Genomic DNA, 27432 nt, shown 5'->3' with positions numbered 1-27432 from the left:
CTTGCTCGGGTTAGGGAACAGCGACACTTAGAGTCTGAACTTCATATTGCATCCATCTTGTGAAGCTGGTAGAGGATTTTATTTCTGTTAAATTTGCAGTTATGGCATTTATATTTATCTCCATAAGAGACTGAACGAAACATAAGATTAATATGCTCAATTTCAAGTGATCCTAAGTGTTCCCTGAAAAATGCTCACTTTTTTGTGTAAATATTTCTTAGAATCTTGTAGGTTAGAAATGGTATCACACTTTTCTGGAAGTCTTGAATCATCACCTGCATTTATCCATTGTTAGTAAGGTCATTGATAACTATAAACATATGATGAACGGATCTACTACAATGTCGGCAAATAGGAGAGTTGCCATTTTTATATGTCTTTTCTAGTTAGCATTTAAAGAACAGCTGTAAAAAAAAAGGCTACATTTTGTGTATGCTTTTTAAAAAAATAAAGAGAAAGCGAAAATCTATAGGCTACATAAAACTTTTTTTTTGGATTTTCAAGACAGGGTTTCTCTGTAGTTTTTGGTACCTATCCTGGAATGAACTCGTGTAGACCAGGCTGACCTCGAACTCACAGAGATCCACCTGCCTCTGCCTCCTGAGTGCTGGGATTAAAGGCATGTGCCACCACTGCCTGGCTACATAAAACTTTTTTATTGTAAAGTCAATACTTTTTTTTTTGAGACAGAGTTTTTCTGTGTAGTCCCGACAGTCCTGGAATTCACATATCAGGCTGGCCTTGAACTCAGAGATCCACCTGCCTCTGCCTCCCAAGTGCTGGGATTAAAAGTGTGCACTACCATTGCCCACCAACACATTTTTTATCGAAGGGATTCCACGTGTGATCCCTTCACTGTCCATTGAGGTCACCGAAGTTCAAGATTTCTGAAAATTCCCTTTCTCAAGAAAGATACTTAATCTAGTTGTGATACCAAGCAAAATTCTTTTATCTCTCCTTGAATTAAAAACACACACTCATGACAATGAAACCATTGTCCACGGGAGGATCTCTGGCAGCTTCTCACTTTGGGGGAAGTGAGTTTTCAAACGATTCTCTTTAGGAACCATTTTAAGGCAGATCTGCCTCTCGTGTATTGACTCTCCACAAATTTAGGTCATATTCATTCCTATCACTCTCAGAAGACTACGCTGTATATGAACATGCCAGCGCTACATTGAAACAAACATCCACTCACGGGTATTTTTAACACAGACCTCATGTTCAGACCATGTCTCATTATTCATGACACGATCCCTTGAGTTGTTTTGTCTGTCATATTCCTTCTTGTATGTGTCAAACTCATGCCGACAAGGAGTCTTCAGTTGAAAAAGAGGACTTATTTTTGTACATGTCTTCCATGCTACATAAAACATTTTTAATACATTTATTTATTATATTGTACACAAGATATTTGTGATTGACTGCATGCAAAGTAAGTGGATTGTTGAATTGTATGGAGTTCTGTTAAATTCAGAAGATAATGTCTGGGGTTGGGAATGTGGTTTGAATAACAATGGCCTCCACTGGCTCACATATTTGGTTGCTTAAGGAGTGGCGCTATTTGAAAGGATTAAGAGGTGTGGCCTTGTTGGAGTAGGTGTGGTCTTGTTTAAGGAAGTATGTCATTAGGGGTGGGTTTTGGGGTTTCAAAAGCCCAAGCTGGTCCCAGAGTCTGTCTGTCTCTTCCTGCTGCCTGTAGATCCTGATGTAGAATCCTTAGCTAGTCCTCCAGCACCAAGTCTGCCTGCATGCTGCCATGCTCCCCACCAGAACAAAGGACTAAACCTCTGAAACATTTATAAGAGTTACCATGGTCACAGTGTCTCATCACAGCAACAGAACAGTGACTAAAACAGGAATATAACCCAGTAGTAGCATGCTTGTTTAGATGTCAAAAGTTTTGAATTTAATGCTAAGCACTACAGCAGGCTTTTTTTTTTTGGACTGTCAGCCCCAACATCATGACACAGAGACTTAATATGAAATTATGAAAATTTGGCCTTAGCTTAGGCTTGTTTCTAACTAGCTCATATAACTTAAATTAACTTATTTATGCTAATCTATATGCTATCACGTGGCTCATGGCATTTACCTCCCCTCCTGCATGTCCTGCTTCCTTTGCTTCTGGCTGGCAACTCTGCCTTTCTTCTTCCCCCCAAACCCCTCTGTCCCCCAGAAGTCCTGCCTAATTTCCTCCTGCTGGCTATTGGCCAATCTGACACATTTTCACACAGTGCGAAGGGATATTCTGCAACATTTCCCCCTTTCCTCTAAATAAAAAGGAAAGGTTTTAGCACTAACATACAATAACTCCAAATAATAAGAACAATTATCAGATTAGAATTACATTTACAATGTCCAGTCCATTTGTATTTGGCAAATTTAGAGCAAATAGTCCATTATCTATCCTCTCTTGATGAGTCCAAAGTTTTGTAGCTAAATTACTTTCTATCATGACTAAGAGAACCTGTAACTTTATCTAGTCTTCAACCCCATCAGAGACCTGAGAAGGATATAATATTACCTGAGTAAACAGGACGTACAGAGCAAACAACTTCCAAAACTAAGAAATGACAGCAACATCTGGTAGCCTGGGCAGTCATTCCTAGGTTCCTCTGTTATGCTGGAGCATCCATCTTTGGCCTTACGGCCTAGAATATCTGACAAACTTTTCTGTGAAGCAGGACTTTTTGAAGGACTGTCCTACCTTTTCTTGGCAAAGTTCTGTAGTTTCCTTCTTTGGGGTCCTGCTTGTCCAATTTGGACAGCATATTGTCAGCAGTCTAAGCAAGGAACTCCATATGATGGTTCTTTGATGCCCATCATCCTTTTTTGAAGTAGGTTGGTACTGCCAGGAACAGACATGTCTCACTGTCATAAAAAGCCTTATGTTATTATGACATTTAAAATGCTATGTTCTGCAGGTTTTCAGAGTGTTTGAAGATCATCTATCTATCTAAAATATATCTTTATATAACCTTGAAAACATATCTAACATGACTACTGTTATAGATGACTAATAACCTGTATTTCTTTATTATCTTAAATAATTTCCAAGGACTAAAACTTTACATTAGATTTAAAAATGAGCTGCATAGGTACAATACCTTAAACAAGAATAGAAACATATATAGAATATAACAAAAAATTTATATCAATATACAAAAATCCATACCAAAGCAAATATTTGAGACTAGTGGTTGTTCAAACATTGGACTCAACAATCCACCCTTTATCCCATCATTTCCATAATATACCTCACCCTTTTCCCTTCAGAAAGAGACCTCTGTATGTAATCTCTTTTGTTCAGCCTTTTTCCTGACCATGATTAATAACAACTTATAACTAACACCCCTAAATGATAACAAACATTTACAATTCACTAAATGACCAAAAACCCACCCACCTCACCTCTTAGGAATGTGGGCATCATGTTTTCTAGACTGCTTCCTGTTGTCTGAGGTGTTGGAGTCTTTAGGGAACTCTGAGAACACTGAGACAATGGTCATGTTCTAGAAAAACGAGCTATAAGCTTTGGTGTCCATTCTCTGTGCAAGGATTATCTGCAGTCCTGGCCATATTAGTCTGTGAGACTAGACCGTCTCAGCCAGCAGGCTTGAAGCAGTTCTGGATGCACAACTCTGAGGAAATTACAAGAGAGGCATTCTGAGAGACGGGATCACCTGGACCACCTGTTTTTTGTGGTGTTTTGTTCTTTTGCTCTGAAAACACACAAGCTTTTAAAGGTAACATACATATCTGCATTAATACAAGTATGGACTGTACATTGTACATAATCCAGCCAAAGATGATTTTTTGTTTTATGTTTGAGCACCTATGTCACCTGTCTTGTAGTTGCTGTAGGTTTATTTCTTTATATCTGCAGTCAATACTTTTCAGGAGGTTTCCTCCTCCATCAAATCTGATTCTCTTTAACCTTGTGGAAACAAAAGCATAACCTCTTTCCCAACACAATACATTTTTTGAATTCCATTTTAAAGTTAAGGCATGCCTAAAGTATCTAGGCTGGTTTAATACAGCAGTACCTCTTAGATTCCTGTGTCTCTCAGCATTTGGTGTTCACTCATCAGCAATCAAAAGTGTTAAAGCCAACAAGACACCATATAGGATCCAGACTCTATGTATATTTTCCATCTTTATGTGGATGATATTTTTTACATTATTTTATTCTCTTTAAAGACTTTATATTATTATTTATAAACTTTACATTTTTCTATGACTGTCTAAACCCATTTTCATTTAGTTTTTAAGCCTAGGCACAAATTTTAAACACACTGTTACCTGTTTAGATTTTTTTTTCGTGTGGATTTGTCTTTGCTGAGAACCTGCAGCATTCTCTGACTTTTTTGTGTGTTACAAATGTTTTTTTTTTTTTGTTTTTCGAGACAGGGTTTCCCTGTAGTTTCTAGAGCCTGTCCTGGAACTAGCTCTTGTAGACCAGGCTGGCCTCGAACTCAGAGATCCGCCTGCCTCTGCCTCCCGAGTGCTGGGATTAAAGGCGTGCACCACCACCGCCCAGCTTGTGTGTTACAAATCTTAAACTTTGTCAGATACCATGTGACTCAGCTTAGTGCATGGTGCTGGTGGCTGGATCCAGCCCACAGGTAGTGGTTAGTAGCCACATCTCTGTATGCTACTGAGCCTATATGAGAGACCGTGTTCACCAGGAAGCCGTGTTTGACTCTGTGTTCTGAAATTTTTTAAAAAAAACTTTCTCAGGCCTATGTGTGGTCCCACATTTTGCATCAAGTACAGCAGGGTTTTTTGAACCACCAGCCCCCCAAATCATGACACAGAAGCTTATTATTAATTATAAAAGCTTGACCTTAGCTTAGACTTGTTTCTAACTAGCTCTTATAACTTAAATTACTCCATTTCTATTAGTCAATATGTTGTCACGTGGCTTGTGGCTTTACTTCTCCTCCTGCATGTCTTGCTTTCTTTGCTGGCTGGTTATGCTGCCTTTCTTCTTCCCAAAAAACTCTTTGTCTCCAGAAGTCCTGCCTAACCTTCCTGCTAACTATTGGCCATCAACTCTTTATTAAACCAATCACAGTGACATATTTCCACACTGTGTAAAGGGATATTTCGTAACAAAGCACTACCAAAGGTATAGATAATGTGTCATAATAATAATGTGATACATTGCTTTGTTGAAATCTTTTTGTTGTATTGTTTTAGAATTAACAAAAATTTAAGACCATTAGGAGACTTTCTTCAGAAAAGCAATTGCAACACAGATAAGACAAAGGATTTCCTTACTACATGCTTCACTCCAAGAAAAATTAACAAAACACAACAGAATCAAGGAGTACTTAATTTACACTATCTCATCTCTGAGTCAATGAGTTCCCTCCTAATTATACATAGAAAAGTTTTTTTTTTTTCGAGACAGGGTTTCTCTGTAGCTTTGGAGCCTGTCCTGGAACTAGCTTTTGTAGACCAGGCTGGTCTTGAACCCACAGAGATCCACTTGCCTCTGCTTCCTGAGTGCTGGGATTAAAGACGTGTGCCACCACCACCCAATAACATAGGAAAGATTTGAAGGAACCATTTGTATGTTGATTGAATCAAAGTCATGATTGGATTGTTGTTGCTGTCTGGCACTTTCAATCCAAAAGGCTTCATTCTTGTGGTAGGACATCTTTGGGCTTTGTGCTGAGAAAATTAAACTCAGTGCCTGAAGAATGTTAGGTGGTTTATCCCTTGTCATAGTTTGGAAAAAAGAAAAAAAAATGCAGTCTTGGAGCATAGATCAAGCTCAAAACAGACTCCAGTATTGTACCTATAAGAGTATAACAGATTGTTGGTGGAGGCTGATTGTTTGTTCCTAGCTTCCCAGACCTGAAATAATCACCCAGAAACTACATTATTTGTAATACTCATTGCTCTTTGACCAATAGCATTTCTGGGAATGAACAAGCAGCCTCTGCCAACAGATTGGTGCACCAATATGTGCCACCTAAGTCCACATAAAACCTGAGAGAGCTTATAAACAATTCTAGACACACACACACAAAAACAAAGTTTGGCCACTTTTTTGATGGGCTCTGTTCACTGGCACCACAGCTCATTTAAGAGAGGTCTTCCTGATTCAGCATTAATAGTAAAAAAAATTGAACAAACAAAAAACCATGCAGCTTCTTTATGAAATGGCTACTTCCTGGTTCATGATAGTTGCACATACAGCTCTGGCTCCTTCAGGAGACCAAGTACTTAAACGGGGTCTGTGAACAGTGTGTTACAAATTGCTTAATGGTGACATAGACCTGCTGCAACTCTGGCCTGGGGAGGAAGGAATGGCTCTCAGAGGCAGCAAACATGCCTCCACCATGTTGGACTGGGTGCGGCAAGTAGGCAGGACCTTTGCGTTGGTCCTAGCCATGCTTGTTTAGCATTTAAAAGGAAAAAAAGCACTCCTGGTCAAAAAATAATTACAGATATGCATACAATAAAGCTAAATCTAGATGGAAAAGACTGCTAAGTGGGTCATAGTGCTGGATAAATGTATGTAGGCTTGAGAGAGAGAGAAAGAGGAACAAGAGTATAGACAGTTGTAATATAAAACAATACAGCCATAGACTAAAGGAGTAAAGATAATAAAATAAATATTAAAATTGTATAAAAAGTAATAGAGTAAGAAAAATAAGCCATGTAAAAAAAGGAATATACACAGAGAGTTTGGATTTTGTATATTATTGTGTTTCTTTGAATTTAATTTTTGACTGTGAATGCGCTAAATACAGAGAGACATTTCATGGTATAGGCTGCTAAGTTAAACCAACACACACACACACACACACACACACAGACACACACAGACACACACACACACACACACACACATATAGTATCTTGACTTCAAAAATTGGGTGTAAGGATATGTTGCTTTGGAAAAGAGGTTCTACTTTTGTTTCTACAGAGAATGAGAACCTGTGGATTCCTTCCAGACTAATGTGGTTTGATCAAACAAGACCTCCTGAAACAATGGTCCAGATGGTTCAACATTCATGATGACTTTAGGACTGCTGGCTGAGATCGACCTACCACACAGGATTCCCCATGACAGACCTGATTAACAGTGCCCCCAATCAACAGGAAGTACTCAAGACAACAATTCCCAAATTCCCTAAATGACTGTTTATACATGTTTGCTTACATTTAAAGGGGATATGTTATAGATATGAATATTTTGCATTGGTATGGATCTTGGTCTATTAATACAAATTTTAGGTCAGTTTTGTCATATGCATATTTCTGCTCTTGATTAAGGTATTGTGTTTGCACATCTCATTTAAAAAATGCAATGTATAATTAAGAAATACAGGTTAATAGATAGTCATCTATAATAGTCAAGTTTGTAGTGATGTTAGGTTTTATAGATATATAGAGATGTATTTCAGTTAGATAATCTTCAAACCTTTCAAAGACCTACAGAATATGGCATTTAAAATGTTTTAAGAACTTAAGACTTTTGATGACAATGAGACACATCTGGTCCTGGCAGCATCAATCTACTTCAAGAAGATGATAGGCATCAAAGAGGCTCCTTATGGAGTTTGTTAGCCATTTGGACAAGAAACTGCTCTTGCCTGGACTGCTTGAAGTTATGCTGTATGAACTAGATATGTAGGACCCACAGAAAAATTACTGCTGAACTTCCCTAAAGGTGAGACCATCCTTTGGGGTTTCTGCTTCATAAGAGTCTGCCAGACATTCTGCAGGACACAGAAGAAAGCAACTGATGAACTTTGCCAATACAAGGCATAAGAGATCTTTAAATTTCCTGTCTCATAGAAAAGTCTGCCAGATACTATGGGCCTGTAGGCTGAAAATGGGTGCCCCAATGTTACAAAAGAACTTTGGGTGACAGTCCAGGCAGTGAGATGTCTCTGTCATTTCTAAAGTTTTAGAAGTTGCTTACAATGCACTTCCTGTTAACAGGTAATATTATATACTTCTGGGGGTTTTGATGAAGTTGAAGAATAGATAGTTATAATTATAGTTTTTCTTAGTTATGATAAAAGATAAAGTAGATATAAATATTGTAACTGTAACTCTTGTTTGATACCTGTTTTGTTATATGTAATTTTACTCTGTTAAAGTTAAAACCTTCCTCTTTATTTGAACAGAAAAGGGGAAATGATGTGGGAATCCTTCTGTATATGTGTTACTTTTGTTGGTTAATGATTAAAGAAGCTGCTTTGGCTTGTGATAGGGTAGAATAGAGCTAGGTGGGAAAACTAAACTGAATGCTGGGAGAAAGTAGGCAGAGTTAATGAGACACCATGTAGCTTCCAGAGGAGAAAGTTGTGAACTGCAGTTGGATCCTTGCCAGTAGGCCACAAGCCTTGTGGTAAAATATAAAATAATAGAAATGTATTAATTTAAGATGTAAGAGCTAGCTAGAAATACACTTAAACTATTGGCCAAACAGTATTGCAAATAATATAGTTTCTGAGAGATTATTTCGAGTCTGGGCAGCTAGGAATGAACGAGCAGCCTCTGTAAACAACAGATGTAGGGTAATAGCCACAACCATGGCAAGGAGGAAGAACACAAAGATCAAGGCAAGGACTACCATCAGGTAAAGATGGGACTTGCCCAGGGGTCAGAGGGGGAATGGGTAAGCACTAAGGTCCAGAGACATCTCTTGCAAGCTGTCTACAAAGATTACACACAGTGTAACAGAGACTGAACAGGGTAGTTGACCTTCATTATTTATTAGAGTAAGAAACTGGTGATGTACTTCATTTTGTCACTCAAAGTATGGTCAGTACAAGTTTTCCCTCCCCTAAGTAGTTCTAGGCTATAGAGTCCCACAAAGTAGGAGAGCCAGGCATTGTGTTCAGAGATCATGTCTATAACTACTGCTTTGATGATCAGGTAACCAGACTCTATGTGACAGGCAGTGTTATATAGAAGAGCTCAGGACAGTTGTGCCCCAGCACTGGGTACAGCATATGTTGGGTGCTGTCACTGAGGTTACCCACCCACCATGCACATGCCCACCTTAGCATTGAGTACTGGAGAATCCTGAATGTGGAACCTCTGTGTCAGCTTGAAAGACTGTAGCTCTTTGTGGTGGTTGTGTAAACCCCACTTGGGGCATATAGGATAACAAACTTAGCTCCAGGTCTCTGACTAAGATAGAGTAGGCTACATGGTCGATAGGCCCCAAAGAAGGATGTGAAGAAGTTACTTGCATGATGGAGGCTCTAGATGAGGACTGTTCTCAGTTATATGGACCATATAGGAGGCCTGATGGAAAACTGAGTGTTGACAGTGATGTATGAGATTTACAGAGTGAGTTTGTCATGGAAGAATGGAATAGATTTGTTCACTGTGATAACAGGACTATACTCTGGATTCTGCTTCTGGTCTGAGGCTCTCTTTGTTACCTACCTATATATGTGTTTTGAATCTTGAACTATCATAAGTGGAATTTTCCTTTTATTCAGCACAGGATTTCCCCATTATATTTTGCAATGTATAGTGTGACTTCACCATCATTTTCTTGTACTCCAATTTTGTAGCTCTTCACTTCTTCAAAGGCCAATTATCTATCAGTGGTGAGTTTCCCCCTTTACTGTCCAGCTTGAACAGTTGTCTAACCACCTTGTCAGCACTGGTAAAGGTGCAGGCGATATACTTACTGCCGCTCTCATCTGGGGCAATGGCCATCAACCTTGGTACCCAGGAGTTAGCAAAGGGATTCTCTGAGATGCTGATCCCTAAACTCTGGGGATGTTATCCTTTCCATTTGCCATAGCCCCCTGATATGGGTGGTGCAGCACCTGAGCAGCCTGCCCCCGTACACAGTGGTGAAGAGCAAGTAGTGGCAGGAATGTCCCTCTCTGTTCAGGGACACTTTCTGGACAGGACACATTTGCCATCTGGGTTCCCCTTTTAAAAAAAGTAAAGTGCAATCTGGGTGGAAGCCAACCAAAATACTGTCATGGATGAGGAGGGGCACCAGAAGTTTCATCCTTGTCTGACTCCTGAGGTTTAATTAATAATAGAACCATTTAGATAAATGTTTCGATTGATAGTTGCTGGGGGAAAGAAGTCAGTTTTCTTCAGGGATGTGGGCTCTGAGAGGCTATCCATTTTTCAGTAGATTACTCTGTATACACATGCATTACAGGAAGTACTAAATGGACTCAGTGGAGTTATTTTTTAAAAGATCACAAAAAGTTAGGAGGACAAAGTGGGGGTGATTAGAAGAGGATTGGAAAGGAAGGAATGGGGGAGTGATCCAAACTCATATGCATATATGAGTTCTCATGCAATAAAATATAATTCACAAATAGTATTGTTCATTATCTCAGTACAATTGTCCTCAATAGTATTTTTTTCAAAGTAGATTAACAATGGTAAATTATCTGAACTTGGAAGGGGAGATATGAATACTTATAACTGAATGTATGAAAAAAAGACAATAAATTTTTCCTTGGTCCCCAGTTTACCTTATAATTATTTAAACATTTTTTTGAGACAGGGCCTCTCACATGATTCACGTGATTCTGACTGTCCTGGAACTCATTGTGTAGATAAGACTGACCTTGAACTCACAGATATCTACCTGCCTCTGCTTCCTGAGTGCAGGGATTAAAGGTGTGCACCATTACACCCAACTCGTTTAAGAAATTTAAACTGACATTCTTTGCTAGTCAATAAACATGCTGATTTCAATAGTCATAATATGTGCCTTACAGGCTTTTTTTTTTCTGAGACAGGGTTTCTCTGTATATTCCTGGCTGCCCTGAAACTCATTCTGCAGACCAAACTGACCTCAAACTCAGAGATTTGCCTGCCTCTGCCTCCAGAGTTCTGGGATTAAAAGAGTCTTACAGTTTTAATTACATTTCCAAATTAGGAAGCCCACAAAAGAAAAATATCTTTAACTTATGCAATATATTGTTAGTCTAAAACTTGTCAGGTGTACAACAACATGATCTCACAAAGCCTTAGACTGTTCATTATGACCGGAATTCTAGACATTCATTGTCTTTTTATTATTATCATTATTATTTTGGTGGTGATAGGCAGAGGTGAGAGGTTTATGTCAGGTGTCTTCTTCTATCACTCTCTTATTTTTTGAGACAGGGGCTTTCATTGAACCTGCGTCTCACTGATTGGCTAGTCTGCCTGGATGGTAAGTCCCAGGGGCCTTCTTATCTTCATCACTCCTGCTTCCCCAGCACTGGGGTTATAGACATGTATCCAGCTTTTTTGTTTGTACTTGGGTTTTGGGGATGAGCTCTTTTAAAAATTATTTATTTTGATTTTATGTGTATAGGTGTATTGTCTGCTTGTATATGTACCAAGTGCATGCCTGGAATCCATGGAAGTCAGAGGAGGGTGTCAGATCCCCTGAAACTGGAGTTATAGGCAGTTGTGAGCTGCCATATGGGTGCTGGGAACCCAACTGAGGTCCTCTGCAAGAGCAACAAGTGCTCTTAAATGCTGAGCCATCTCTCCAGCCTTAGTGGGTGCTCACATGGTAAGCACTCTACCGACTGAGCCATCTCTCCAGCCTTAGTGGGTGCTCACATGGTAAACACTCTACCGACTGAGCCATCTCTCCAGCCTTAGTGGGTGCTCACATGGTAAGCACTCTACCGACTGAGCCATCTCCACTGTCTTAGCATCTGCACCTTCCAAACGTTAAAAATCACTGAAACAGCCGGGCGGTGGTGGCGCACGCCTTTAATCCCAGCACTCGGGAGGCAGAGGCAGGCGGATCTCTGTGAGTTCGAGACCAGCCTGGTCTACAAGAGCTAGTTCCAGGATAGGCTTCAAAGCTACAGAGAAACCCTGTCTCGAAAAACCAAAAAAAAAAAAAATCACTGAAACAAGACTCTCAAAACATATGCAAGCGAAGTGCCTTCCACTAGTGAATGAACACCTCATTCTTATGGGAAAGGTACCTTTCCTAACATGCATACAACTAATATTTAAAAGAATATGAAGTATATAGGGTACTCATACTTACAGCATATAGGACAAGCATTTTATAATGTAAAATCTATTAGATGTTTAGAGAGATTTAAAGGATGTTTCTCCTTTGCACGAAGCTTGTTTCCAGATACATAATCAAACACAAAATTTTTCTTTAAAAGTAATGGAAGCTGGGATGGGGAGATAGCTCGGTAAATGAAATGCTTGATATCCAAGTGTAAAGACCTGAGTTCAATTCTGATAACCCATTTTTAAAAAGCTGGCATAGTGGCAAGTGCTCATAATCCTAGTACTGGGGAGGCAGAGAGAGGAGATATCTGGGGCTTCCTGGCCAGACAACCTAGCTTACCTGGTGAGGTTCAGTGTCAGTCAGCAAAGGGCATATGGAAAGGTGCAGAAAATGAATTGAGTAGTGATTCCCTCACACAATCATGCTCCTGAGATTTGAGACTCATTAACAAGAGTTTCTTTAAGAAAAGTTTGTTAACTTAAAATAAGCTCATCCCTAAGAACTGAATTTTAAAATTAACACATTCTTAAGTCCTCTTGACTTTCTCAAATGCAAGTCTTATACCCCTGTAACAAAGCAGATTTGCATTTACACATGGGAACATGTAAACATCCTGAGAGATGTTGATTTTGATAATTGTGTTGGCAGAGGCCAGCAGATGCCAGGGGAATGGCACATTCATACTGGTTGAAAACAACAGTATTCACTCTTTGGAGACATTAACAGATGTCACAGAACAAAACAAAATGCTAAGGTTACTTCTCACTGACTTATTCTCCCAGTAAAGATACGCATGCGATAATTACACATGTTAATTAAACCAGACTTTTCTGATTTTAAAATGTTGTGATCTCATCATCAGTATAAATTGAATCTATATATTTTTTCTTTTCTTCTTCTTCCTTTTTTTTTTGAGACAGGGTTTTGTTGTACAGCCTTGGCTGTCCTGAAACTAGCTCTGTAGGCCAGGCTGGCTTCCAACTTACAGAGTGCTCTATCTCCTGAGTCCTGAGATTACAGGTGTGTACCACCGCCACCTGGCCTAATCTATATTTCTGGTAGGAACTGAACAAAAGTTTTCCTTACCGTCCACTGATTTGTGGAAGTAATATAAACTGTAAGTCATTATCTACAAGTATATTGAAATATAAAGCACACACAATGTCATCTACTGTTTTAGTCACTGTTCCACTGCTGTGAAGAGACATCACCTCCAAGGAAACTCTTAATAAAAGCATTTTTTTGAGACAGGGTTTCTCTGTGTAGCCCTGGCTGTCCTGGAACTCACTAAGTAGACCAGGCTACCTTGAACTCAGAGCTCCACCTGCCTCTGCCTCCCAAGTGCTGGGATTAAAGACGTGCACTATCGCTGGGCAGCTAAAAGGAAGCATTTAATTGGGGTGGCTTGCTTACAGTTTAGAATTTTATACCATGATCATCATGGTGGGAAGCACACAGGTATAGTGCTGGAGCAGTAGCTGACAGAGAGAGAGAAGGGGGAGAGAGAGAGAGAGAGAGAGAGAGAGAGAGAGAGAGAGAGAGAGAGAGAGAGAAAGAGAGGACCTTTTCTTTTGAAATCTCAAAGCCCACCCCAGAGACACACCTACTCCAAAAACCCACACTGCCTATTCCTTCCCAAATATTTCCACTCCCTGGTGACAAAGCACTCACATATGTGAGCCTATGAGGACTGTTTTCATTCAAACCACCACCCCTACAAAACATGTCCACTAATAAGGTGTAGACAAATATCCCAAAAGGAACAATACAGGTAACAGTTTGAACTAATACAACAACTCTTTTAGTAACTGAACAGCGATCCTTAAAATAGTAACATTTTAAAGAAAAACGATCGCGTTTATCAACTTCTTTTAAGGTAAGCCTGCTGTCAGCAGCTAGATTTTCTAAAATATCCACACACTAAGAAAAGATATTCAGTCCCAAGTACGATTTGAAAAGTATCCATTACTGAACAAAACCGAGTTAAACTCCAACACAGCGAATGACGATTCACCATATAACTACCTGATTTTGACTCTGCCAGAAAAATGAGTGAGAAGACAAATGAAAGAAAATGCTCTAGTTCTTAGTGAAAGAGACAACCAACCTGAGCAGCCCCGGGCTCTCCTTTGCTTGCGTGACTATTATCAGGTACCAGCAGCGGCTCGCTCTTTTCGCAGCTCTCTTCACTGATGAGCCTGTCCGCATAATTGGGCTGGGGGAAGATCAGGTGGCTCTTTTTGGAGTCTGTAGTGAGGGAGATTTCATGGGAATAGGTCTGCAGGTAAGCCTGTACCCCATCCATGCCCACAAAATGAGAGGTAGGCACACCGGCCAGTCTGCCGGTGGAAGTCCGAAGCAGGCGTGACATGTGCCAGTGCCTAAGCCTGAGGGCCAACAGCACAGTAACAAATCCTAGAAAGACACAGGACACCACTGCCACCGCTATCACCAGGTAGAGTGTGAGATCTGAATCCCGGGCCTCTGACGGAGAGTTGTCGCTGCCTAAGTCAGTCAGTACATCCGGAATGCTATCCCCAACAGCGATAGTGAGTGTGACCGTGGCTGAGAGAGGCGGCTGGCCATGGTCCTGGACAGACACCACCAGGCTCTGCTTGAGTGCATCTCTATCCAACAGAGCCCTTGCTGTGCACACCTCACCTGTATGAAGCCCGATTGAGAAGAGCCCTGGCTCACTGGCCTTGAGCAGGCGGTAGGACAACCAGGCATTCTGTCCGGAGTCTCTGTCCACTGCCACTACTTTGGTTACCAAGTATCCAGGCTCTGCAGAGCGGGGTGCCAGTTCCACACCAGTGGAGCCATCAGTCGGAATAGCTGGGTACAGGATCTCAGGAATGTTGTCATTCTGGTCCAGCACAAACAAACTCAGTGACACATTGCTGCTGAGCGGAGGCATCCCTCTGTCCTTAGCTGTTACCAGAAGCTGCAGGTCTCTCAAGTGCTCATAGTCGAAGGACTGCAATGTGTACAGGACACCAGTGTCAGAGTTAATGGAGACATAGGAGGACACAGGAGCTTCCTGAAATGTATATTCAGCCAGGGAGTAAGTGACCCGAGCGTTATCACCACTGTCAGCATCATAGGCAGTCACCGAAAAAATGGAGACACCTCTGGGGTTATTTTCTGAGATGGAAGTGGAATAGGAGGAGCGAGAGAAGGTGGGTGGGTTGTCATTTATGTCTGTTACTTTCAGAGAGATGTGGTTTTCTGTAGACAGCGGAGGCGTTCCATGGTCAGTAACGGTCACTGTGACGTTATAATCCGAAGTCTCCTCTCTATCCAGTGCCCTCGTTGTTAATAGGTGATAGTAATTATCAACGGACTTTTCCAGTTTGAACGGCAAGTTCCTGGGAATAGAACACGAAATCTCTCCATTCTCCCCAGAATCGGCATCGTGCACGCTAAAGAGCGCTATTATGGTTCCCGGTAGGCAGTCTTCAGAAACGGAACTGGTGAGGGAGGTCAGTATTACTTCTGGGGCATTGTCATTCACGTCCTGGACTGTGACCAACACCTTAGCGCTGGCAAGAAGAGCGCCTCCGTCTTGGGCTACCACCTCCATGAGATAGAATCTGGATTCTTCATAGTCCAGTGATTGAATAGTTGAGATTTCCCCCAGGTTAGAATCGAGTTGGAAAGTCTCGGAAATTTTGTCTTCTTCGTTGCGAAAAGAGAAGGTTAATTTCGCATTGATTCCCTCGTCGGCATCCGTGGCGGTGAGTGTGAGGAGTCGAGCACCCACAGGCATGTTCTCGGGAACACTCACTCTGTATTCGCTTTGAGTGAACAGGGGTGCGTTATCGTTCGCGTCGAGGACGGTCACGCTGATACGGACAGTGCTAGAATGTACTGGGTTTCCACCATCCAAGGCTGTGAGGACCAGGTCGTGAGCAGACGCTTTCTCACGGTCCAGGGGCTGTTCCAACACCAGTTCTGGATGCTTTTGCCCATCAGATCCGCTCTTCACATCCAGAGAGAAGTGCGGGTTGGAGCTGAGCCGGTAACCCTGGAGGGAATTGACACCCACATCCCCGTCTCTCGCGAAGGGGAGCACCAACCGTGTTCCTGCAGCCGCGTTTTCATTTACTTTGACTTTTAACTCCTCATCGCGGAACCGGGGGAAGTTATCATTAATATCAAGAATTTCCACTTCTACTCCATAAATTTTCATCTTATTCTCAACCAAGATGTTAAAGCTGACGAGACAGGGCGCGCTCTGGGCGCACAGCTCTTCCCGGTCTATCCTGCCTGCGGTGACCAAGCTGCCACCTCGCGGGCTCAGCGAGAAAAGCTGCGACCTACCTCTGGAGACGATGCGGACCCCCCGCTCCGCCAGCTCGCGGGGCTCGAGCCCCAGGTCCTTGGAGATGTTGCCCACGAAGGAGCCTTTGTCCAGCTCCTCCCGCACCGAGTAGCGGATCTGTCCTTCACCTGACGCGCACAGCGTCCCCAGCAGCATGAAGAACTTTAGCAGGTCGCTGCAGCTCCAGCGCCTCGGTGGATCCGCCATTGTATTTTCTTCCTTCGCTTTCCTCTTAGTCCTGGATCAGCCCGCTGGTTCCTTGTTTCTCTAAAGCTGAGGAGAGCGGGAGTTGGGATGGGTTGCTTTCCCCAGGAGCTTGTCTGGTCTCCGTTTAAGGCGGAGGAAGCTGGGAGCCTGTCGTTTCTAAGACAGCTTCTTTCCCAGTCTGGTGAACAGCGACGCCCAGAGTCCTAACCGGTTACTACACCAATTCTATTTTTTAGTTCCCCTTAGTTTATTTTCATTCCCAAGGTTTTTGGTGTGAATTTAACACATTATTGTGCAGCAATGTTTATATTTAGTAAAGTTTTAATCCTGACAATAAGCCTTCCACAACCTGAGATCAAGATTATTAGTTTTATTTTACTTCTCCAGAAAAGTTTGATTTTATGCACCACTGAGTCCTTATATCTTACCCACATTGAATCTGTTTAGCCAAGAAATTGAAATTCCTACCTTTGTTGTCAAGACTTCATTTTTATCAGGATAGGTTTATGAAAATCTGCCGAATATTATACTAGTGTGCTGGGGAAACAAACCCAGATCTCGATGTATCTTTGCAGAACGGCCCATGTGTTTTTGATAAAGTTTTCAAATTTCCAATCTAAGGCTATAAACAACGTCACCATCTCAGACAGTTGGGCTACCTGCATTGCTACGTCTTCCCATTCCTATATTCAAAATACCTGTCGACATTTCGCTGTGACAGGATCTTGGTAGCAACCAGTATAGTGACTGTGGGAGACCGGGCTTCATTTATCTCTCAAGGAGGAAGTCATGGGTATTGACTCAGCAGTGGTGAGTGGCCTATTTGTTTTGAGGCAGATATTTAATTCCATCAGTCTTGAAGAATAACATATGAAAAGAAAAATCATGGCAGAAAACAAGGGACGGTTCAGACAGCCCTTCCTGTGAGATAAAACAATTCTTACCTAATAACTCATCAATAGGAAAAGATTTTAATTGGGACCTATATTTTTGTTTATATAATTTTATAATCTAGGGATTGAGACGCAGTTCAATTGGTAGAGCGCTTGCCGTGGAAGCATGAGACCCCACTTTGATCCTTATACCATCAGTAAGGAAATACATGAATAAATGAGTAAATAATCCAAACCATAAAAATTTATATATTTTTGTAGAAATTGACATAAGCACAGGTTGTAAACTTTTCCTTAGCATGTATTTTTAAGAACAAGTTATTCATGAAGATGTTATCTCACATTTACTAATAGAATTCACTCTTCATAACAAACATTTTAGGTTTCATACTTTGCCCATCTATTAAAAAGAAACCTGGGGGGCAGCTGGAAAGATGGCTTAGCAGTTAAGAACACTGACTGTTCTTCCAGAGAACCCGGATTCTATTCACAGCACCCACATGTTAGTTCACAACCACCTGCTACTCCAGTTCCAGAGGATCCAGTGACATCTTCTAGTCTCTGTGGGTACCAGATGCACCGGCGCACAGACGTACATGCCAACAAAACACCCATACACACAAAATGAAAACAAAAATTAGAAAAAAGCTTCCAGGAACCCCAAGACACGCTGCCTGTAAGACACTCACGACCTAAGTCAGTTAAACACTATCGTACCCAACATACTTCGTTGGTAACAAGCCACCACCCTGAGTGATGTGTTTCTTTCACACTCGATTTTACAAACTCAATTTCACAAACTTTCCTAATAAGATGAAGACCATGTTTATTCTGAATTGCTAGACATCTAAGAGGAAGCAAATCTGAGTATGAGAGCTCTGGCATGAAAAGAACCTTGTAAGTTTCCAAGGGTGATGAACTTTGGGGGTGGGAAGAAATGTAAAGAGGAAGGAAAAGAAGTAGCCCGTGCTCTGAACACCTTGCGCAAGTAAACTGCACACCCAAGGTAGAAACCCTTCTGTAAGGTGTGATTGGATAAGGTTTGCATTTAAGGCAGAACATTGGTCAAGGCTCACAACAAAATGAAATATTCAACAAAACCATCCCAAAACCACTTAGTGATTTATTAAGAAACACTGACCCCTGAGTAGAAAAGAGAACTAAATTGAAGCTCACCTTTGAGACAGAATCCGAGACAAAAGGAACCTCAGTGTCTCCAAGAGTATCTGGTATCCAAGAAGTGTCATCACAGAGGAGGTCCTGAGGAGCCACTTCCGGAGTCACATTAAGAAAATTAAACTCTGTCTTAGCTGACTGTGAGGCAATGCACACATTGTAGGAATAAGGCAATGTCCCCTGACTGTAGTTGGGGAGAACTCCAGTCGCAGAGTTACCACTGAGACCAGGTTGAAAGCAGCCCCAGGCAGCTGAGCTGGAGGAGCGACGCAGGCGCAGAGCAATAGCCAGAATCACCGCCAGGAGGAAGAGTACTGAGATCAGAGCCAAGGCCACCACCAGGTAAAACTGAAGCTCACTCTGGGGGTCCGATGGCAAAGGGTCATCGCTGAGGTCTGGCAGGACCTCCTGCAGGCTGTCAGCGAAGATCAGGTGCAGCGTGGCTGTAGCGGATAGCGGTGGCTGTCCACCATCACGCACAGCGACCAGAAGGCGCTGCCGCGCCGCATCTCTGTCTCCCAAGGCACGCGCTGTGCGCACCTCGCCAGTGCGCAGCCCGAGGCTGAAGAGCCCGGGATCACTGGCCTGCAGCACGTGGTACGACAGCCAGGCATTGTGTCCCGAGTCTGCGTCCACCGCCACCACTTTGGTGACCAGGTATCCGGGCTCCGCGGCACGTGGCACCGTATCAAAGAGCGCAGAGCCGTCAGGCTCGAGCGTGGGGTACAGCACGCGTGGTGCATTGTCGTTGAGGTCGCCTACTAGCACGCGCATGCTCACGTTGGTGCTGAGCGCAGGCGAGCCCTGGTCACGCGCCTGAAATGTCAGCTGGAAGGAGCGCAGCTGCTCATGGTCGAAGGCGCGCTGCGCGAACACCACTCCACTGTCCTGGTTCACCGATACGAATGACAACAGTGCCCTTGGCTCTAGGTCGCTGGCTATGATGGAATAGGAGACCTGACCATTGGATCCCAAATCCGGATCAGAGGCGCTGACTTGAGCTATAGAGGCTCCAGGTGGGTTGTTCTCAGCCACGTGAACCACGTAGGAGGCCTGGTGGAAAACCGGTGCATTGTCATTGACGTCTGAGATATGGAGGGTGATGATTACGTTGGAGGAGAGTGGCGGCTTACCCCTGTCGGTAGCTACGATGGTGACATTGTATTCTGGAATCTCTTCCCGGTCTAAGGTTCTGTCTGTCACTAGTTTGTAATAATTCTTCGAAGAAGATTTCAATACAAACGCTGCATTTCCCAAGACGTTGCAGTAAACGTCTCCATTTTCTCCAGAGTCTTTGTCCCTCGTTTTTATCAAGGCGACAACTGTTCCTAGTGGAGAATCTTCCGGTAGGGGGGTAAATACCGAAGTCACAATTACTTCGGGTGCACAATCGTTCTCATCCAGAATTTCCACTTGGACACTGCAATGGGATGCTAGGTCTCCGGGATCTTTTGCTTCTACATTCAGGGAGTAACTCTTAGCAGTCTCAAAATCCAAATTATCCTTTGTCGTGATTTCTCCTGTTTGCTTGTCTAAGTTGAAAAAACGTTCTACTTGTTCATCCACATTGTGAAAAGCGTAAGTGATCTCTGCGTTGACGCCCTCGTCCTGGTCGGTGGCTGTCACCTGAAGCACCGAGAAGCCTGGTGGCACATCCTCCCGAAGGGTGACCCTGTACACATCCTGGCTGAACACTGGAGGGTTATCATTGACATCTGTGACTTGGATTCGAATCCGAGAGGTGCCACTTCGGGGAGGATCCCCTCCATCCACAGCAGTGAGGACCAGCTGGTGAAAATTATGCTCTTCTCTATCCAGAAAACGTTTAAGAATCAACTCAGGATATTTACGTCCATCTGGGCTCTCCTTCTCTGTGACTTCAAAGTATTCATTGTCACCGAGGTAGTATTTTTGCAGCGAATTAGAACCAGCATCTGAATCCAGGGCTGGATCCAAAGGAAATGCTTTACCTGGTCTGGTGGACTCGCCAATGTTTAAATCCACGTCACTCTGTTTGAATTGAGGGGCGTTGTCATTTATATCTTGAAGAATTACAGCTACATGGAAAATATTTAATGGCTTCTCAGCGACAATATCGAATTCCAGAACACACAGAGGTTGTTTCCCACAAACCTGCTCTCTGTCTATCCTGTTAGCCACAAGTAAATCTCCGCTCTCTGGGTTCACAGTAAAATAATCCTTCTCTGCGCTGACCCTCAGCTTCCGGGTGGGCAGACCCTGAACACTCAGCCCCAGATCTTTGGCGAGGTTTCCTACCACCGAGTTTTTGGCCAGCTCCTCGGGAATGGAGTAGCGGATCTGATCCGGGAGAGCTCCGCAGAACAATGGCAGAAGAAAGGGCGACAGTACCTGCAGCCACCGTGCTATTCCGCTCCCAGAGCCCCGCCCCATCCTCCTGGCTCGCGGTGCTGTTGTGCTCCTTTGTCGGGGAGGGTAAGTCTTCTCTTAGTGGCTGAATCCGGCTAGGACCACTTTTAGGGGCTTGTTTGCTACATCCCGATTTGTAACGGCTTCTCCTCTATGGTTGCTTTGCACAGGAAGTTACTCTCCTAGTCTCCCAAACGCGTCTGGGAAATGGTCTTTCTCTTCTTTTGACCTACAGCGACGCCCAGAGGTCTTCTCAGAAATTGCACCGAAGCTTATAAATAATTTGAATTTTTGTTGTTGGTTTAGATTTATGGTGTCTTTATTTGTTTTAAAATAGGTAATATATTGAAATTTTCTTAAATAAAGATGCTACATATTGTATATGTCCTTATTATCGTCTATGAATCGTGTAGCAATCTCTCTTAAGTGGAACGAGTCCTATGTTTCTTATGTATCTTTTGGGTAGCATGGCCGACCTTTAAATAAAACGCTGTCCCCTCCCCTTCTTTTATGGGAAGCAGTACACCAAAACGTTCTCCACCTCACTTCTTTCATTCAGAACATTCACCCACATACGCACTCCCTCTGGCTTTCAGTAATGTGTTTTGTTTGATAATAGTACAAGAGTTCTGCATTTATTTTTCAAGTAGCAGTACCCCATATGGATAAACAGTAACTTGTCCAATCAGAAATTGTATTTTCTTAAGGAAGCCAAGTACTCATTTATACAAAAGTATTTTCTTTTATAGCTTGTGATAGCAACTTATAAATTATTTACTGTTCTCCAAATCACTGACATATATCACTCTGGTGGAATCTATTCTTAATGCCAATCTCTGAGTGTATTTTACCCAATTTGAGGTCAACTGAACAAACACCTCTGAGTTATATTTTGTCACCACAGTCCTGAGATCGACTCTCCCAGTAGTTATTTGCTACCTCATTCCTTGCCCAGGATCAGCTTGTTACCATGAGTCTTATTCTGTATTGTGCACACCTTCACACTGACACAAAGCCAAGTGGAATCAACTCTTCTTTCTAGTCACAGTATTGAGCCATATCCCACCATCTTACTATATTTTCCACTTATAGAAACCCTATGAATTTGTGTATAGATTTTCATTAATTCTGGATTAACTCATAGAACTATATGAACACTTAGGAAATAAAAGTGTTACGTATCTCTGACACACAAAATACTTTATGTCATGTCAGGGGATACTTTGTCTTACGCCAGGTCACATAGTGATAAATCTTCCAAGAATAATTTGCAGGGACTCTGACAGGTGAGAATGAGGTGAGGTTAACTGAGTAAGTACTAAGAATAATATCAGCCCAGAACCCAAGGCACCCAACCTTACCTGGTGAAAACCAGAAAGAGTTAAGCAAATTCTGTTTGGTTGGGACTTAATGGTGATGTCATAATGGGCAATTAAGAAATTATGAAAATCACTCTTATGATTTATTTATATGAATGAAATAAAATTGTCAGTATTTTTGGTAATAATCAAGTTTGCATCAAAGGAATCAGATATCCTAGTGCACTTTGTATCAGCAACAACAAAATAATTGAGTTGGGCATAGTGGCACACACCTGTAATTCTAGCCCTTAAAGAGGATTGTGAGTTGCAAGTCATCTTGGATAAGCTACATAGTGAGTTAAAGGCCAGCCTAAGCTAGACAGTAAGGCCTTGTTTAAAAAAATATTTGAAATATATCAGTCCATGGAGAAGTTAATGTTATAGCTAAAGGTTAAATATTTTCCTCACTACACATAAATTGCTTTTGTGGAATATTCCTTTACACTGTGTGGGGATATGTCACTCTGATTGGTTTAATAAAGAGCTGAATGGCCAATAGTTAGGCAGGAAGAGGTTAGGCAGAAATTCTGGGGATGGAGAAGACTAAGAGAGGAAGAAGATCAGAGTCGACAGCTGGATGCAGAGGAGGCAGGACATGTAGGAGTCAAGAGCCATGTGACAGCGTGCAGATGAATAGAAATGGGTTGAGTCATAAGAGCTAGTTAGAAACAAGCCTAAGCCAAGCCCAAGCTTTTATAATCAATAAGAAACTTCTCTGTGTCATTATTTGGGAGCTGGCTGGTGGGACAGAAAAAGACTCACTACAAATTGTCATTGTATAATTATAATCGAAAAAACCCTTTCAAGGAAAGAGAAATAAACTTCAAGTAAAGAATAGTTGAATGTAATAAAGGGAGATTTAAAAAAATTCAGGTTGTGGTGTCCAAAATGGCTCAGTGGTGAAAGCACTGGGCACCACACCTGTCAACCTGAATTTGATCCCTTGGGCCCACAAAGTGGAAGGAGAGAAGTGATTCCCCGCAGTTGTCTACCGGCATGGAGAGCACACAAAGTAAGTGAAGCAGAAGTTAAAATGTTTTAAAATAGTCAGCCTAGACTCCCCATTAACATCACGAGAAAGGCGATGGAAATAGAAGTGTGTGTCATTTCCTTCTATTCACAAAGCAATTCTAGTCTTCAAACGTACATAGGAAAATAGCATTTAAAAATGGAATGGTTTAGAGGTATAAAACTAAGAAGCTCTTTCTTTCCTTTTAAGGATTTCTTTGTATAGCCCTGGGTGTCCTGGAACTCACTCTGTAGAAAGACTGGCTTCGAACTCAACAGAGACCCACCTGCATCTGCCTCTCAAATGCTGGGATTAAAGGCATACGCCACTACCCAACTAAATTTAGGAATTCCCATCAAAATCACTACAGAATGAAGACTATAAAGGATGAATAATAGATAATCCTGGTTTGGGGTGTAAATCAGTAATAGAGGACTTGCCTAATAGACCCAAAGCCATATTCAACTCCTGTAATTACAAAAATAAGGTTATTAATCAACAAATTATTTTTATGCAGCAAAAAGCAAGAGGATATTAATAAAGAAGTTCATATATTTGATACAACACACATACAACTGGAGACACTTTATGAAACCCTATATCTGTGTTTTAGTACGGTAAGATTCATCACAGGAGTGACTCACTCACCTGAAGAAGACTGGAGTCTCCTTTTATTTCCAGCAAGTCTTGAGACACCAGGAGAGGATCACTCTTTCCGCAACTCTCCTGACTGATGAGTGTGTCTGCATAATTGGGCTGAGGAAAGATCAGGTGGCTCTTCCCAGAGTCTGCTGTGAGGGAGACCTCATGAGAATAGGTCTGTAGGAAAGCCTGCACACCATCCACACCCACAAAGTGAGATGTAGGCATGGATGACAACCCATTACCTGCAGCCCCAAGCAGGCGAGTGGCATGCCAGTGACGGAGCTTGTGTATCAGCAGCACAATGACAAAGGCTAAGAAGATGCATGAGACCACAGCCACAGCTACCACCAGGTACAGTGTGATGTCTGCATCCTCCTGGTCAATGTGAGTGTTAATGCTGCCCAGATCTGCCAGGATGTCTGGGATGTTGTCTGACACAGCTATGGTGAGTGTGACCGTGGCAGAGAGAGGAGGCTGGCCATGGTCCTGCACAGACACCACTAGATTCTGCTTGAGAGCATCTCTGTCCAGCAGGGCACGCGCGGTGCGCACCTCACCTGTGTTCAGCCCTACTGAGAAGAGCCCTGGCTCGCTGGCCTTGAGCAGGCGGTAGGACAGCCAGGCATTCTGTCCTGAGTCTCTGTCCACCGCCACCACCTTAGTCACCAGGTAGCCTGGCTCTGCAGAACGAGGCGTCAGTTCCACACCAGTGGAACCATCAGTGGGGAGGGTGGGGTACAGGATCTCAGGTGTGTTGTCGTTCTGATCCAGCACGAACAAGCTCAGCGACACGTTGCTGCTGAGTGGAGGAGTCCCACTGTCCCTGGCTGTCACTAGCAGCTTCAGGTCTTGAAACTGCTCATAATCAAAGGAACGCAGAGCATAGAGGACACCCGTGTTAGAGTTGATGGAGACATAGGACGACAGCGGAGCCCCCTGGATGGTGTCCTCCGACAGAGAGTAGATTACCTGGGCATTCTCACCACTGTCTGGGTCCTGGGCTGTTATGGTTAAGATGGAAGCTCCCCTAGGGTTGTTTTCTGGAATGTAGGCAGCATAGGAGGCATGGGTGAAGGTGGGTGGGTTGTCGTTGACGTCCACCACTTGCAGTGAGATATAAGTCTCTGTAGACAGCGGTGGAGTTCCCTGGTCGGTGGCCGTTACTGTAATGTTATATTCAGAGACTTCTTCCCTGTCCAGGCTTCTGTGTATCAACAGCCGATGATAATTTCCATAGGTCTTTTCAAGCCTGAATGGGAGGTTATCTGGGATAGAGCAAGTGACAAGGCCATTCTCTCCAGAGTCACTGTCCTGCACATTGAAAAGTGCAATCACGGTGCCTGGGGAGGAAGCTTCCTGGATAGAGCTGGTGAGAGAGGTGACGGTGACTTCTGGAGCATTGTCATTTACATCCAGAACTGTCACCAGTACCTTACTTCTGGCTCGTAGACCAGGTCCATCGTGGGCTTCTACATCAACATCATAGAATCCAGAGTCCTCATAATCCAGCTCCCCCAACACTGTTATGTCCCCGCTCAGAGAATCCAACTGGAAGAGCTGGGATATTTTGTCTCTTATGTTCCGGAAAGAGTACATCACTTCTCCGTTGGTTCCTTCATCTGGGTCAGTGGCTTTTATGGTAAGTAGCCGGGTGCCTACAGGCAAATTCTCCTTCACGCTAACGTGGTACTCTGGCTGAGCGAACACAGGAGCATTGTCATTGGTGTCCAGCAGTGTTATCTGGATTGTGGCAGTGCCAGAGCGAACCGGGTCGCCTCCATCGAAGGCGGTGAGAACCAGATGATGAACGGCTTCTTCCTCGCGATCTAAGGCGTTCTCCAGCACCAGCTCCGGGTACTTAATCCCATCCGCCCCATTTTGCACATCCAGGGAGAAGTGGTCATTTGAGCTGAGATGGTAGCCCTGCAAGGCATTCGCCCCTATATCCGGATCAAAGGCCTCAGGAAGAGGAAATCTTGTCCCAGGAATTTCATTTTCAGCGACTTTTATTTCCCTCTGCTGTGCTCCAAAGCTGGGGGCATTATCATTAACATCGATAATTTCCACTTCTACAGCAAGAATCCTCACTTTATCCTCTAGGAGAATCTCCAGATTTGCGGTACACTTTGGGGATCTGTCACAGAGCTCTTCCCTGTCAATCCTCCCTGCTGTCACCAAGCTGCCGCTTCGCGGGTTCAGAGCAAAGAGCTGGGTCTTACCTCTGGAGACGATGCGGACTCCGCGCTCCGCTAGCTTCCCAGGCTCCAGCCCGAGGTCCTTGGCTAGGTTGCCCACCACGGAGCCCCTTTCCAGCTCCTCTGGCACAGAGTACCGTATCAGTTCCGCGCGGATGTCGCATAGGAATCCAAGGAAAATGCAGATCCATACTAGTTTCCTGCGGTCTGATTCGTAAGGAGCCGCCATTGCAGTCCTGTCGCAGAGAGTCCTGAGCTTGGGCGTTAGTCTGTACAGGCCTGAGGAGCCCCACAATCTTTGGGTTTCAGGATAATGTACTTGCACCTTTGGACGCTGGAGCTCCGGGGAGTTCAGATTGATGCTTTCCTTCAGACCAGAACAAGTCCTTTGTGTTCCGGAAATCTTGCTCTTATTAAATACCCGATTTTCACCCCAGAGTGGTGAACAGCGACACCCAGAGTACTAAACTGTTATTGCAACTAATTCTTGCTAAAACACCACCAGACACTTTCCCCTTTCCTAATCTTTTCTAAAGGAGCATAAAGGCCAAAATCCTGTTGTTTAATTTGCAACAAAAATCCATGAGTTATCCAAAGCTTCCTATATATAAAACTAAGTTAGATAGATAGGTAGGTAGAGTAACATAGTGTTTTTTTTTGGGGGGGGGGAAGGGTTGTTTTTTTACCTCTTTTTGGTTGCTGCATTGTTAATCTCCCTACATCATTTTCAGTACTTTGCATTGTATGAGGGCCACATCCATTCCTCCCAGGGGCAGCAGTGATGTGACCACTGGAGAAAGGGGAATAGTGAAAAGATAGTGGCCCGCGGAGCCTGGAGGTCCAGCTCCAGTTACAACCTATGCGGAAACAAATTTCCTCCCCTGAGTTCGCCCTCTGGATTCTGGGATAACTTTTCAATTCCATTGCAAGAAGGGTGTTGACTGCTCAGGATATAATCTTACCCCCGTAGAAATGGGTTCAGGGGAGAGATTCTCGGTGTGGGCTAAAACAGCCAACGCTGTTACAGGACGTTGTAGGTCACACACGACGTCACCGCTGTCACATTCACAGTGCGCCGTCAGTCTTCACAACAGCAGCCTTTTTTCTGTTGTTTTTTCGACACAGGGTTTCTCTGTGTAACAGCCTTGGCTGTCCTTGAACTCACTCTTTAGACCAGGCTGGCCTCAAACTCACAGAGATCCGCCTGCCTCTGCCTTCCAAGTTCCGGGATTAGAG

General features: G+C 43.1%; 2 protein-coding genes across 4 annotated transcripts in view; both read right to left on the bottom strand.

Moving 5' to 3' along the window:
- Positions 1-27432, bottom strand: part of LOC119814114 (protocadherin gamma-A4) — a 170993-nt gene that overhangs the window by 127494 nt on the left and 16067 nt on the right. The window contains exon 1 of one of the 3 annotated variants that reach the window (XM_038329454.1): positions 24005-26425. The exons of 1 other annotated variant lie outside the window; for it this stretch is intronic. In XM_038329454.1, coding sequence (XP_038185382.1) covers positions 24005-26425 — 2421 coding nt within the window. Of the gene's footprint in view, positions 1-18598; positions 21103-24004; positions 26426-27432 lie in introns of those variants that run through there. One more of the 3 variants, XM_038329459.1, reaches the window with a different exon arrangement.
- Positions 14085-16529, bottom strand: LOC119814284 (protocadherin gamma-A5-like). Its single transcript, XM_038329836.1, has one exon. The coding sequence runs from the start codon at positions 16527-16529 to the stop codon at positions 14085-14087; it is 2445 nt and encodes an 814-aa protein (XP_038185764.1).

This window comes from Arvicola amphibius, chromosome 5 (genome assembly GCF_903992535.2).
Source record: "Arvicola amphibius chromosome 5, mArvAmp1.2, whole genome shotgun sequence".
Lineage (NCBI taxonomy): Eukaryota > Metazoa > Chordata > Mammalia > Rodentia > Cricetidae > Arvicola > Arvicola amphibius.
This window is presented reverse-complemented; position numbering and strand designations above follow the sequence as displayed.

Coding starts and splice junctions, on each gene's coding strand:
- LOC119814284 (XM_038329836.1), bottom strand. CDS start 16,529: ATGGCGGATCCACCGAGGCGCTGGAGCTGCAGCGACCTGCTAAAGTTC.